The sequence below is a fragment of the Bombina bombina genome, chromosome 1 (assembly GCF_027579735.1).
Source record: "Bombina bombina isolate aBomBom1 chromosome 1, aBomBom1.pri, whole genome shotgun sequence".
In the NCBI taxonomy this organism is placed as follows: Eukaryota; Metazoa; Chordata; class Amphibia; order Anura; family Bombinatoridae; genus Bombina; species Bombina bombina.
This window is the reverse complement of record NC_069499.1, coordinates 352,675,973-352,692,721: the sequence shown is the minus strand read 5'-3', so window position 1 is coordinate 352,692,721 and position 16,749 is coordinate 352,675,973. Positions and strand designations below refer to the sequence as shown.

The 16,749-nt window shown below is 35.4% G+C and overlaps 1 protein-coding gene across 1 annotated transcript in view; it reads right to left on the bottom strand.

Annotated features, from left to right (window-relative positions):
- Positions 1 to 16,749, bottom strand: part of PTPRN (protein tyrosine phosphatase receptor type N) — a 339,294-nt gene that overhangs the window by 46,997 nt on the left and 275,548 nt on the right. Inside the window, exons 15-19 of the mRNA XM_053698177.1 lie at positions 10,886 to 11,033; positions 10,094 to 10,167; positions 2,220 to 2,297; positions 1,561 to 1,680; positions 736 to 902 (exon numbers count right to left, since the gene is read on the bottom strand). Coding sequence (XP_053554152.1) covers positions 736 to 902; positions 1,561 to 1,680; positions 2,220 to 2,297; positions 10,094 to 10,167; positions 10,886 to 11,033 — 587 coding nt within the window. The remainder of the gene's footprint in view (positions 1 to 735; positions 903 to 1,560; positions 1,681 to 2,219; positions 2,298 to 10,093; positions 10,168 to 10,885; positions 11,034 to 16,749) is intronic.

Genomic DNA, 16,749 nt, shown 5'->3' with positions numbered 1-16,749 from the left:
CCACTTAATTATAGAAGTACACTGAATAGTCTCTTAAAACTGCATGCTCTGTCTGAAGCATGAAACTTTAATTTTCACTTTCATGTTCTAAGGACTTTGAGCAACTTTTCCTGAAAACATTTTATGATGGTATTTCTAAAAAAATCAGTGCAGACACAAAAATAATTATTGCATAAGTTCACTTCACCATAAACTCTAAATCTTGTGATGAGCTATTATATTTGCTTATTTTTTATAGTCATTTAAAAATATAGCTAATAAGGTGTGCCTGTTAATCAATGAGTCTTTGAGTGCTGGCAATTATAATCATTTTAGAAGTTGAATTCAATGAAATAAGCTCATTATTTGAAATATATATTTAAAGGGATAGAAAAGTCAAAACTGAAATGTACACAAATGCATTTATATTTTAAATAAGAGCATTTTTGCAGTATACTTCTTATATCAGAAATGCTTCTAGTAAAATGTATAATTGTTTCGGCGGCTTACGATAAGGGTTTAAACATCAAATCTGCTCAGAAAGATGTTGGTGGTGTGTACTGCCACAGTGAAGAATTCATTTGTGTCATACAAGCTACTGCTGACTCACTGAGAAGGTGTGATGTTTAAATGCTGGTGCTTTCTTATTATCCCATTCTTTGCTTGTGTGTGATCTATGTTCTGATGCACTGGTCATGTCTTACATAAGTAAAGTAGCAGTTCTGCACATTTGTAATGATTTATTGCCGCACTCACCTGCGGAAGTCAAGCAGTGGGCGGGTGCTACTGGGTATGCCTTCAGCTGGCCAACTCAGAAAATGGAATTGAGTGAGTGTTCTTGTTTCTTGGGTCTGGACATTCTTAAGGTAAAAACTGCGAACCAAGAAATCTTCACACCAGATGTGCTCAGAGACCAAATTTACCTGTCAAGATAAAAACAACTGCATAATGTATGAAATGAAGATTGCTTCTGAAAGCAATGGACATATATGACTTAGCTCTCCTTTTACATCTATATTAAATACATAAAGATATCCAACGTTTCGGCCTGCACTTAGGCCTTTAACAGAAAGAGAGCTAAGTCATATGTGATGCCGACAGACTAAAGCTCTGAAAGAACACAAAGTGTGCAGTTCCATATGGATAACTATATATATATATATATATATATATATATATATATATATATACATACATACACACACACACACACACACACATATATATATATATATAATACACACACACACATATACACATACTGCAGGTCTTGGGTAAGCAAGGATGTATTCCTTTGCTCTACTGGCACAAGAATAGTACTCAGCTGATTCCAACGGTGGACTGATAAAATGGGATATGGTAATTAAATCATAAAAAGTGTTGAGGAAGAAAAGCTGAAAGGTAAAATGTAAGGACCTTACATTTGAAAGTGAGATAATAAGTCCTATGATTTGTTGTGATGGGTCAGTTTGCTTTTTTAGCATGCAAATGGATGCTGAGTTTTATGAAGCTAAAATTATTAAAGTAATAAATGTGAGAAAACAAAAATCCATTGAAAAAGCAGAATGTTCTTTTACAAACCTCATAGATATGGTAAAGGGAAGACCCTTCATCTGGCCAGTAACGATCACACTGCTTGACACCATCTTCCGCTAAAGGAGAAAGCATCACAATAACCGTGCAGCCGTTCTCCCACACCATCTGCAGAGTCAAGTAGACAGTGTCAGTATAATAAGATAGCCCCAATGTATCCCAAAATGTATTCAAATAGTTCCCTATCTTACCTCTTTCCTTTTCTTTAGCCCTCTCAGACCCATCATCACCTCCAACTCCCACCTACTGAACTTATCCCTGTCCTGTGGAACTCTCTTCCTCAGTCTGGTAAATCTCCTACTTTCAAAGCTTTAATCCTCCCTCAAAACTTACAGAATAACAGATAGTACATCATTTCATAATGAATTATAACTTATTCATTGTACATTAAGGAGTTTGTAATATACAATGTACAATGAAATATAGTTAAAAAACAAAACATTGCAATATACTATTTATTTTGCACTGGGATAAGAGCCTTCAGACCATTCTATCTGTACCCATCAATAGTGCTGCAGAATCTGGTGCATTACAAACAAATGATGATGATAAAACATTACTAGAGTCCACAAGGAATTTCTAACCACACTAACTAAAAGCAATCATATGTTAATGGGATGCACAGCCATGTCTGTTTCTCAGCTTACCTGCCAGAAGTCAGCGATTGTATGCGACAGAGGGCCGTGAGTGGCAATATAGGCCGGCATTCGAGGATCATGTTCAATCTAGAGGATTACAACATAGCAAAACAGGAGATACAATAGTGACAATGTATTTTAAACAAACTGCATATTTTAGAGTAAAATTAATTTACCAAGAAACTAGATCTTAATGTAAAATAATGTCAAATTACACTTATTACAAACTTATTATAAAGAAAAGTATTTTAATGCTGATATAAATAATTTAAAAAAAGAAAAATAAATATTCAGGTGGCTTTGCTCTGTGATAAACATGGATATCAAACTCCTGACTTTGTATTTCTTTCTAATATCCAGACCAGAGGAGCAGCTACCATTGGTGCAGCAGGTGCAGTATACTCATCAGTGTATAGATACTCACATCATTATAATGTACATTATACTCATCAGTGTATAGATACTCACATCATTATAATGTACAGCATGCTCATCAGTGTATAGATACTCACATCATTATACTGCACATCATACTCATCAGTGTATAGATACTCACATCATTATACTGTACAGCATACTCATCAGTGTATAGATACTCACATCATTATACTGTACAGCATACTCATCAGTATATAGATACTCACATCATTATACTGTACAGCATACTCATCAGTGTATAGATACTCACATCATTATACTGTACAGCATACTGATCAGTGTATAGATACTCACATCATTATACTGTAAAGCATACTCATCAGTATATAGATACTCACATCACTATACTGTACAGCATACTCATCAGTGTATAGATACTCACATCATTATACTGTACAGCATACTCATCAGTGTATAGATACTCACATCATTATACTGTACAGCATACTGATCAGTGTATAGATACTCACATTATTATACTGTACAGCATACTCATCAGTATATAGAAACTCACATCACTATACTGTACAGCATACTCATCAGTGTATAGATACTCACATCATTATATTGTACAGCATACTCATCAGTGTATAGATACTCACATCATTATACTGTACAGCATACTCATCAGTATATAGATACTCACATCATTATACTGTACAGCATACTCATCAGTATATAGATACTCACATCATTATACTGTACAGCATACTCATCAGTGTATAGATACTCATATCATTATACTCTACAGCATACTGATCAGTGTATAGATACTCACATCATTATACTGTACAGCATACTCATCAGTGTATAGATACTCACATCACTATACTGTACAGCATACTCATCAGTGGATAGATACTCACATCATTATACTGTACAGCATACTCATCAGAGTATAGATACTCACATCATTATACTGTACAGCATACTCATCAGTATATAGATACTCACATCATTATACTGTACAGCATACTCATCACTGTATAGCTACTCACATCATTATACTGTATAGCACGCTCATCGGTGTATAGATATACACATCCTTATACTGTACAGCATACTCATCAGTGTATAGATACTCACATCATTATACTGCACAGCATACTCATCAGTGTATAGATACTCACATCATTATACTGTACAGCATACTCATCAGTATATAGATACTCACATCATTATACTGTACAGCATACTCATCAGTGTATAGATTCTCACATCATTATACTGTACAGCACACTCATCAGTGTATAGATACTCACACCATTATACTGTACAGCATACTCATCAGTGTATAGATACTCACATCATTATACTTTACAGCATACTCATCAGTGTATAGATACTCACATCATTATACTGTACAGCACACTCATCAGTGTATAGATACTCACATCATTATACTGCACAGCATACTCATCAGTGTATAGATACTCACATCATTATACTGCACAGCATACTCATCAATGTATAGATACTCACATCATTATACTGTACAGCATACTCATCAGTGTATAGATACTCACATCATTATACTGTACAGCACACTCATAAGTGTATAGATACTCACATCATTATACTGTACAGCACACTCATCAGTGTATAGATACTCGCATCATTATACTGTACAGCACACTCATCAGTGTATAGATACTCGCATCATTATACTGTATTATATACTCATCAGTGTATAGATACTCACATCATTATACTGTTCAGCATACTCATCACTGTATAGATACTCACATCATTATACCGCACAGCATACTCATCAGTGTATAGATACTCACATCATTATACTTTACAGCATACTCATCAGTGTATAGATACTCACATCATTATACTGTACAGCACACTCATCAGTGTATAGATACTCACATCATTATACTGCACAGCATACTCATCAGTGTATAGATACTCACATCATTATACTGCACAGCATACTCATCAGTGTATAGATACTCACATCATTATACTGTACAGCATACTCATCAATGTATAGATACTCACATCATTATACTGTACAGCATACTCATCAGTGTATAGATACTCACATCATTATACTGTACAGCACACTCATAAGTGTATAGATACTCACATCATTATACTGTACAGCACACTCATCAGTGTATAGATACTCGCATCATTATACTGTATTATATACTCATCAGTGTATAGATACTCACATCATTATACTGTTCAGCATACTCATCACTGTATAGATACTCACATCATTATACTGCACAGCATACTCATCAGTGTATAGATACTCACATCATTATACTGTACAGCATACTCATCAGTGTATAGATACTCACATCATTATACTGTACAGCACACTCATCAGTGTATAGATACTCACATCATTATACTGTATAATATACTCATCAGTGTATAGATACTCACATCATTATACTGTTCAGCATACTCATCACTGTATAGATACTCACACCATTATACTGTACAGCATGCTCATCGGTGTATAGATATTCACATCCTTATACTGTACAGCATACTCATCAGTGTATAGATACTCACATCATTATACTGCACAGCATACTCATCAGTGTATAGATACTCACATCCTTATACTGCACAGCATACTCATCAGTGTATAGATACTCACATCATTATACTGTATAATATACTCAGTGTATAGATACTCACATTATACTGTACAGCATACTCATCAGTGTATAGATACTCACATCATTATACTGCACAGCACACTCATCAGTGTATAGATTTTCACATAATTATACTGTACAGCACACTCATCAGTGTATAGATACGCACATCATTATACTGCACAGCATACCCATCAGTGTATAGATACTCACATTATACTGTACAGCATACTCATCAGTGTATAGATACTTACATCATTATAATGTACAGCATACTTATCAGTGTATAGATACTCACATTATACTGTACAGCATACTCATCAGTGTATAGATACTCACATCATTATACTGTACAGGACACTCTATCAGTGTATAGATACTCACATTATACTGTACAGTATACTCATCAGTGTATATATACACACATTATACTGTACAGCATACTCATCAGTGTATAGATACTCACATTATACTGTACAGCATACTCATCAGTGTATAGATACTCACATTATACTGTACAGCATACTCATCAGTGTATAGATACTCACATTATACTGTACAGCATACTCATCAGTGTTTAGATACTCACACCATTATACTGTACAGCATACTCATCAGTGTATAGATACTCACATCATTATACTGTACAGCACACTCATCAATGTATAGATACCCACATCATTATACTGTACAGCATACTCATCAGTGTATAGATACATCATTATACTGTACAGCATACTCATCAGTGTATAGATACTCACATCATTATACTGTACAGCATACTCATCAGTGTATAGATACTCACATCATTATACTGCACAACACACTCATCAGTGTATAGATACTCACATCATTATAATGTACAGCATACTCATCAGTGTATAGATACACACATCATTATACTGTACAGCATACTCATCAATGTATAGATACACACATCATTATACTGTACAGCATACTCATCAGTGTATAGATACATCATTATACTGTACAGCATACTCATCAGTGTATAGATACTCACATCATTATACTGCACAGCACACTCATCAGTGTATAGATACTCACATCATTATAATGTACAGCATACTCATCAGTGTATAGATACTCACATCATTATACTGTACAGCATACTCATCAGTGTATAGATACTCACATCATTATACTGTACAGCATACTCATCAGTGTATAGATACTCACATCATTATACTGTACAGCATACTCATCAGTGTATAGATACTCACATCATTATACTGTACAGCATACTCATCAGTGTATAGATACTCACATCATTATATTGTACAGTATACTCATCACTGTATTAATACTCACATCATTATACTGTACAACATACTCATCAGTGTATAGATACTCACATCATTATACTGTACAGTATACTCAACAGTGTATAGATACTCACATCATTATAATGTACAGTATACTCATCAGTGTATAGATACTTACATCATTATACTGTACAGTATACTCATCAGTGTATAGATACTCACATCATTATACTGTACAGCATACTCAGTGTATAGATACTCACATCATTATACTGTACAGCATACTCATCAGTGTATAGATACTCACATCATTATACTGTACAGCACACTCATCTGTATAGATACTCACATCATTATATTGTACAGAACACTCATCAGTGTATAGATACTCACATCATTATATTGTACAGCACACTCATCAGTGTATAGATATTCACATCATTATATTGTACAGCATACTCAGTGTATATATACCCACATCATTATACTGTACAGCATACTCATCAGTGTATTGATACTCACATAATTATACTGTACAGCATACTCATCAGTGTATAGATACTTACATCATTATACTGTACAGCATACTCAGTGTATAGATACTCACATCATTATACCGTACAGCATACTCATCAGTGTATAGATACTCACATAATTATACTGCACAGCATACTCATCAGTGTATAGATACACCATTATAATGCACATCATTCTCATCAATGTATATATATATATATTTATATAATTATACTGCACAGCATACTCATCAGTGTATAGATACTTACATCATTATACTGTATATCATACTCATCAGTGTATAGATACTCACATCATTCTACTGAACAGCACACTCATCAGTGTATAGATACTCACATCATTCTACTGTACAGCACACTCATCAGTGTATAGATACTCACATCATTATACTGTAAAGCATACTCATCAGTGTATAGATACTCACTTCATTATACTGTACAGCATACTCATCAGTGTATAGATACTCACATCATTATACTGCACAGCACACTCATCAGTGTATAGATACTTACATCATTATACTGTACAGCACACTCATCAGTGTATAGATACTCACATCATTATACTGCACAGCATACTCATCAGTGTATATATACTCTAATGATTATACTGTACAACATCCATCAGTGTAAAGATACTCACATCATTATACTGTGGAGCATACTCATCAGTGTATAGATACTCACATCATTATACTGTGCAGCATACTCATCAGTGTAAATATACTCACATCAATCATTATACTGTATAGTATTCTAATTAGTGTATAGATATTTACATCATTATACTGCACGGCATACTCATCAATGTATAGATACTCACATCATTATACTGCACAGCATACTCATCAGTGTATTGATACTCACATCATTATACTGCACAGCGTACTCATAAGTGTATAAATACTCAAATCCTTATACTGTACAGAATACACATTAGTGTATAGATACAGCATTATACTGTACAGCATGTTCATCAATGTATAGATACTCACATCATTTTATACTGCAGTGTGTTCCCTATTAGTGTATAGATATTTTGTCATTATACAGAACAGCATATTCATCAGTGCAGTGTTTTTCAACCAGTGTGCCGTGGCACACTAGTGTGCCGTGAGAGATCCTCAGGTGTGCCACGGCAGACTGACAACAGTGTGACATATTTTTTAAACTTTGCTTGTTTTTTACTCCCAGTGCAGGGGTAGTTTGTAGGAGGCATGGCATAACAGCACAATACCTACAGTATGTGTGTGTTTGTGTGTATGTGTATATATATATGCTGTATTAGGCTACAATGTGTGATTTTTTTTAAATTTTGGGATGGTGGTGTGCCACGGGATTTTTTAATGTAAAAAAGTGTGCCACGGCAAAAAAAAGGTTAAAAATCACTGCATCAGTGTATACATACTCATCATATGTATACAGACAGAGCAGTATACTTATCAGGGTATAATGTATAGATACTCACATCATTTTATACTGCAGTGTGTTCACTATTAGTGTATATATATTTTGTCATTATACAGAACAGCATATTCATCAGTGTATACATACTCATCATATGTATACAGACAGAGCAGTATACTTATCAGGGTATAATGTATAGATACTCACATCATTTTATACTGCAGTGTGTTCCCTATTAGTGTATAGATATTTTGTCATTATACAGAACAGCATATTCATCAGTGTATACATACTCATCATATGTATACAGACAGAGCAGTGTACTTATCAGGGTATAATGTATAGAAACTCACATCATCATACAGCACAGTGCGTTCACTGCTAGTGTATACTCAGTATTGCACTTATATACATTGTATATTCATAGAAAAACAGTGTAACATACAAATTAAGCAGTTTAGCAAATTAATTTTAGATGAAAGTTAGGAACTGATTCCTCTGCATTAAAGTAGATGGCTCATACCAAAGGCCAAAGAGACAAGAAGCTGAATATTGCAAGTATAATAATACAGAATGCCTTAACAGTTCTAAAGAAGGGCAAGTCAGCTGCTATCAGTTATATCACTCAGTGGAGCTACTGAATCAAAACATCATATATAAGGCAGTTCAGATGCTTTATTTCTTAAAGGGATAGTATAGTCAAAATGAAACTTTCATGATTCAGATAGAGCATGGCATATTAGGCAACTTTCTAATTTACTTCTATTATCAATTTTTCTTCATCCTCTTTGGTATCTTTATTTTAAAAAGCAAGAATGTAAGCTTAGAAGCCGGCCCTTTTTTGGTTCAGAACCTGGGTAGCGCTTGCTGATAGGTGTCTAAATGTAGCCATCTAATCAGCAAGCGTTACCCAGGTCCTGAACCAAAAATTGGCCGGATTCTAAGCTTACATTCCAGCTTTTTTAAATAAAGATTCCAAGAGAACGAAGAAAAACTCATAATAGGAGTAAATTAGAAAGTTGCTTAAAATTGTATGCTCTATCTGAATCATGAAAGTTTATTTTTGACTAGACTATCCCTTTAACATATAGGGGCCGATTGGACATGATCCGATGTATCGATCATGTCCACCAGACATCGATAAATGCCAACAGCATACGCTGTCGGTATTTATCATTGCACAAGCAGTTTTGGTGAACTGCTTGTGCAATTCCGCCCCCTGCAGATTCACGGCCAATCGGCTGCTAGCAGGGGGTGTCAATCAACCCGATCGTATGAGATAGGGTGATTGATGTCCACAGCATCAGAAGCAGCGGGCGAGTTAAGGAGCAGTGCGGAAACAGGGGTATATGGCCCAATTCGGGTTGTGATAAATAAGCCCCATAGTATGTTTTCTTTCAATTCATAAGTTATTCACTAATAAATCCAATTGTGCAGTGTTGAATATATATTTTAGATTGCTAAATGATGTACACTTAAATTCCTGTATGCCTAACAGGAAAAAAACGACTTTTTATTGGGGCGATTACAGTTTTGAATGTACTGGCCAAATAACAGCAGTCAGCACTTATATCATTGTGTAAGGTACTTACAATAGGACTTGCATTAATATAATCACTCCGTGATGGGTTGGTGTCACTCCTCAGTTTAATGCGAGCGTGATCATCTGAAGACACAAGAAAGGGTGATAAAGAGAAGGCACAAGTTATATATATATATTTTTGCATTTATATAATTTGGTCAGCAAACTTGTATGACCAGGTACTGTTGTTGCTGGAATTGATGTACATAGTATAATTCTCAAATAAATGAACAAAAACATTTAACTATCACTTGCCCCAAAAAATAAATAGCGGTAGAAGTTAATAAAGTAACTTTAAAAATATGGATACTTTGAAGCTGTTATGTCAGTGTCAAGAGCCACATAAGCAGTTAAAGATTTGAGGAGCAAATGATTTATTTTTAGCTGAAATAAAATACTATGACGCTTCCATTTTTTACTCTCATATTAGAATTTGGAAGTAAAATGGTAGTACTCGAGCGGAAGCCTAGGGTGTGATTAGATCTGGAGGTCAGATAGTGCAGGTCAATAAATCCCTCACATCACAGACTTCTATAAATAAATGAATTATATATATATAATAGGAGAAACTATTGAATGTATAGGGCACACTACAAAATGTCAGCGGTGGTAATATTCTCTGGTAAGTCTTTGCTAGCATTGACATGTAATACCATAGTGTGTGCTATTTTTAGTGAAGGGTCTCGATATGGATAGCACCATTTGTAATCTAGGCCTATGTTAGTAAGTCAGTTTTCTCAGAGACAAGTATTTATATGTCAATAGACAATGTCAATGAGAAAATACCAATGTGTTAACTTACATGGAACATAATCAGGATTCCGATTCTTTTTCAGGTTGGCATCACTTTTTGCTATGGCGCAAGCGTTAGGCTCAGCCTGGTATGCACACAGAGCTTGCCATTCCTTGGCTAAACGGTCCCTGTTTCTCAGGTGATCTTCCATATAAGCCTGTAGAAGACACACTGAGATTTAAACTACTAGTAGTCAACCAAAAATCATGATTTACCTCATCATACACTTAGGTAGACCCTTTGCATGGAAAACTCAATCACTGCCTTTGTCCCCTTTAGGAATATGAATCTCTAGTTTCAAATAAGTGAGGTATGTTCTTTCTATTTATGTATCCTGTGGCCTCTTGGTCATCAAAACAGTAAACATTTATACGTCCAAGAAAAGAAGACGCAGAAGGAGACATGAAAGGATAACCTAGATTCAGACAAATATTATAGCCTTGCATGTACAAATGGGTAACAATTATTATTAAGCATTTGTTGGTTATAACAGTTATTCTCATGTGGGTGTTCACATACAATTTACTCCAGCATAAGGATGTCTTTTTTAAAGTAATGTGTATTTTATAAAATGGGTATAAAGTGATAACCTTAAAAATGAGAGTCGATTAAACAGACATGAAAGTGCAAAAAGAAAATTCTCCAATGTGTTAAAAGTATTTTATCCTTGCACTGTTGCTGGCACATATCTACAGTGGGGAAAAAAAGTATTTAGTCAGCCACCAATTGTGAAAGTTCTCCCACTTAAGAAGATGAGGGAGGCCTGTAATTTTCATCATAGGTATACCTCAACTATGAGAGACAAAATGTGGAAACAAATCCAGACAATCACATTGTCTGATTTGGAAAGAATTTATTTGCAAATTATGGTGGAAAATAAGTATTTAGTCAATATCAAAAGTTCATCTCAATACTTTGTTATATATCCTTTGTTGACAATGACAGAGGTCAAACGTTTTCTGTAAGTCTTCACAAGGTTGTCACACACTGTTGCTGGTATGTTGGCCCATTCCTGCATGCAGATCTCCTCTAGAGCAGTGATGTTTTGGGGCTGTTGCTGGGCAACACGGACTTTCAATTCCCTCCAAAGGTTTTCTATGGGGTTGAGATCTGGAGGCTGTCTAGGCCACTCCAGGACCTTTAAATACTTCTTACGAAGCCACTCCTTCATTGCCCGGGTGGTGTGTTTGGGATCATTGTCATGCTGAAAGACCCAGCCACATTTCATCTTCAATGCCCTTGCTGATGGAAGGAGGTTTGCACTCAAAATCTCACAATACATGGCCCCATTCATTCTTTCATGTACACGGATCAGTCATCCTTTTCCCTTTGCAGAGAAACAGCCCCAAAGCATGATGTTGTCACCCCCATGTTTCACAGTAGGTATGGTGTTCTCTCTCCTCCAAACACGACAAGTTGTGTTTCTACCAAACAGTTCTACTTTGGTTTCATCTGACCATATGACATTCTCCAAATCTGCTTCTGGATCATCCAAATGCTCTCTAGCATACTTCAGACGGGCCCGGACATGTACTGGCTTAAGCAGGGGGACACGTCTGGCACTGCAGGATCTGAGTCCCTGGCAGCGTAGTGTGTTATTGATGGTAGCCTTTGTTACGTTGGTACAGCTCTCTGCAGGTCATTCACTAGGTCCCCCCGTGTGGTTCTGGGATGTTTGCTCACCGTTCTTATGATCATTTTGACCCCACGGGTTGAGATCTTGCGTGGAGCCCCAGATCGAGGGAGATTATCAGTGGTCTTGTATGTCTTCCATTTTCTAATTATTGCTCCCACAGTTGATTTCTTCACACCAAGCTGCTTGCCTATTGCAGATTCAGTCTTCCCAGCCTGGTGCAGGTCTACAATTTTGTTTCTGGTCTCCTTCGACAGCTCTTTGGTCTTCACCATAGTGGAATTTGGAGAGTGACTGTTTGAGGTTGTGGACAGGTGTCTTTTATACTGATAACAAGTTCAAACAGGTGCCATTAATACTGGTAATGAGTGGAGGACAGAGGAGCCTCTTAAAGAAGAAGATACAGGTATGTGAGAGCCAGAAATCTTGCTTGTTTGTAGGTGACCAAATACTTATTTTCCACCATAATATGCAAATAAATTCTTTCCAAATCAGACAATGTGATTGTCTGGATTTGTTTCCACATTTTGTCTCTCATAGTTGAGGTATACCTATGATGAAAATTACAGGCCTCTCTCATCTTCTTAAGTGGGAGAACTTGCACAATTGGTGGCTGACTAAATACTTTTTTTCCCCACTGTATGTGTAACCCCTGCAACGGCAGCTCCAGAGCAGCAATGTACTGCTGGAAGTTACCTGAACACATCTGAGGAGCCAATGACAACAGACATATCACCAGCTAGTTAATCAAATAAGAGCAGGTCCCACAAAGAAGTGAGTATGCTCAAAAAAGGGGATTGCTTGTATACACTATCTGTGTATAGTATAATAACTGATACATTAAAATATAAATTTTTATTTGTTTAAAATAAAAAGAGGCAGCAAAATTAGAAACAGCTTCTTTCTGATCACACACACTTATTTAAAAACACTCCTCCAGTATGATAATATTACTATTACAGTATGAGTAAATTGTGTTGTGACTAGAGAGGTATTGCTGATATACTAATCAAGAGGAGGATGCTAAATACATTTTAGACACCAAACAAGTACTGTGTCTTTAAATGACTGCAATCGTTCGCTCAGCTTTGGCTGAAGGCTTTTTAAAAATTAAGTTAACACTAGGACATTATTGAAAGAATACCAGAAGAAAAACTTTTCATCACTTACACGGATATAAACAAAACATTCACTCATAAGGAAACACTTAAAAGGAGGATCACTCACTAACACTTAATATTTACTCGGATTACAGCTTTTTAATTTTTATTTTTATTTTTTGACACCAGATTTTTAACACATCGTTTTTTTCCACATTTTTTCACGTTTTAATCATATCTTTATATTTTTGTATATTTATATATTTTTTATATATATATATATATATTTTACATTTTTATATTTTTTACATTTTTACTCTTATTTTTACAACACTATTTTTTCAACACTATTTTTTGTTTCTATTTTTATATTTTTTCCACCATTATCACAGGATTCACATAATTTTTTGTTTGAATTTTCTGTTTGGATTCTATTAGCTTCACTACCTGATTTTTTTATGGATTTGTCTTACTGGAATTCTTACTACTAGAACATATCTATTGGACACATCCATTGGATACAATTATTGGACACAATTATTGCACACATCTGCTAGTAGCAATATTGCATAACTCCAGGTTTCAGAACTTCAATTGTCAATTTTTATACTTGCTGATCTCTCCATTTGGAGAGACTTCCTAAGAAATTATTGTAAACATTTACACTATTTTTTAATTGATTTCCTGAATTTGTACTTGTATGTTTGTATAGTACACATGGATCCATGTTAGTAATTATGATTTGTTAATAAATGTTTGATAATTTTTAAACCATCTCCCGCCTATTGTTAATAGATTTTTATTTTATTTCACTGAATTTGTTAGAATCTTCCTTTGCCTTCTTTTAGGCGCTTTTGGACTATTGTTGTATTTGTATCTTTGATTAGGGTGAGCTAGATACCCTATTATCCAGGAGCCATAAGGAAGCAGGTTGTGCGCTGAGAGACATTCTGATTGGACATGTCAGTCACCAATATGATAAACGCCGTATTTCCTGAGTGTTAGATACTAAGAGAAATAATGCTTGTTAATGTTTCCATTAGGTTATGCATTGAATGTCCAAATAGTCTTAAAGACTTTAACTTGATTCTGATTTTGTCAAGTGAGCTCTTACGATCGATCGTCTGATATTGAGCATATAAGATGAATGACATGCCCACTGTGTTTACATGTTGGTATTGGGCTGTTTGATTAGTAGAAGGCTGGATGAGATGGGCCAATCCCTGTATCGTATGTGACACGCCTATTGTCAGTTATAAATGTATTTAATACTTGTATGATTATCTGTATAACGAAGAGGGTTTGTGGATACACAATAATAATGTGCTCCTTATACGAAAAACAATATTAACAAATGTAGATGATTCATTGAAGTGCTATTACTTATTTGTGCTTGCCATGATAAAGTATAAAGTATTCTATTGGAATTTACAGTGTGCATGGGACATAAAAGGTGCATGAAAATTGAAATGATAATACAAATAGTTAGCGATTGAGCTGATTAGTACTTAGTGATACTCTAGCAAAATTTGCTAAGGTTAAAATTAATTTGGGGTGATAGATACTGTGACATTATGTTTATGTGTGTTATTCAAGTAAATGCTGTTAGAAGTTAAAGTGAATGTAAAGTTTGCGGAATGAGTGCCCAGTTTTTAAAAATCCTATTAAAAATAGGGGCACTTTCATGCATCAAACTTTACATTTCGCTGGTTTTGTTAAAATACTTACCTTTTCTTCTTGAAAGCCGCTCCAGCGCTTCTCCTGCCCGTCGTAAGTCTCTTCATACGTCAGCAATGACGATTCCGGCATTCTCCAATCATGGCTTCCCCCCCAGGGGAATCATTGCCTAAAGCAACGCAGTGATTGGAGGAAGGCCGGGATCGTCAATTCTTAGTTAGGAAGAAGCCTGCGATGGGCGGGGGAAGTGCTGGAGTATTTTAACAAAACCAGTGAAATGTAAAGTTTGATGAATGAAAGTGCACTTGTTTTAATATGATTATTAAAAACTGGGCACTGGTTCATCCAAATTTACATTCACTTTAAGGTGCTCTGGTGAACTTTAAATATTTAAAGGGACAGTCAAGTCCAAAAAAAACTTTCATGATTTAAATAGGGCATGTAATTTTAAACAACTTCCCAATTTACTTTTATCACCAATTTTGCTTTGTTCTTTTGGTATTCTTAGTTGAAAGCAAAACCTAGGAGGTTTATATGCTAATTTCTTAGACCTTGAAGACTGCCTCTAATCTGAAAGCATTTTGACCACTAGAGGGCATTAGTTCATGTGTTTCATATAGATAACATTGAGCTCATGCACAGGAAGTGACCTAGGAGTGAGCACTGATTGGCTGAGATAAAAACTATCGTGTGAAGAGAGATTTAGGGGCTTATTTATCAAAGTGCAAACAGACATGATATGATGTAGCGTATCATGTCCGCTGCACATACGCTGTCGGCATTTATCATTGCACAAGCAGTTCACGAGAACTGCTTGTGCAATGCCACCCCTGCTAGCAGTGGCTGTCAATCAACCCAATCGTATTCGATCGGGTTGATTTCTGTCTGCCGCCTCAGAGCAGGCGGACAAGTTATGAAGCAGCGCTCTTTAGACCGCTGCTTCATGACTTCTGTTTCCGGTGAGCCTTCAGTGCATTCGGAGCTTGATAATTCGGCCCCATAATGTAGATGAGCTGTATTGTGAATTGTAGTATATTTAAACTGGCTGTCTTAGCCATTATAGTAGAAGTGAAGTGAAAATCATTAGAGACTGGTGTACCTGCTAATAATAGAATCAACTCTTTTTATTGGTGGTGGTGACAGTAACTTGGTGATATTAATAAAAAGAAATACATTTAAAGGGGAAGTAAAATCAAACGTGTTAAAAATGAATCCCTATGTGAATATATCACACTTATGAGTGAAACTATATCAATAGATATGTTAATGTTGGTGTTTAGTATAAAAAGAATATTATTTTTTGGCATGATAAGCCACTGATTACAAGTGTACAATGTAATTGTTACTGTCATTCCTTCCATATGGCTTTATACTGTTAAGTAAATGAATCCATTTGCATTCCCCCTCTTATTCCAAGGGTGGCTTGTTGTTATACTGCAAATGTCATCATTGATTCATTACTG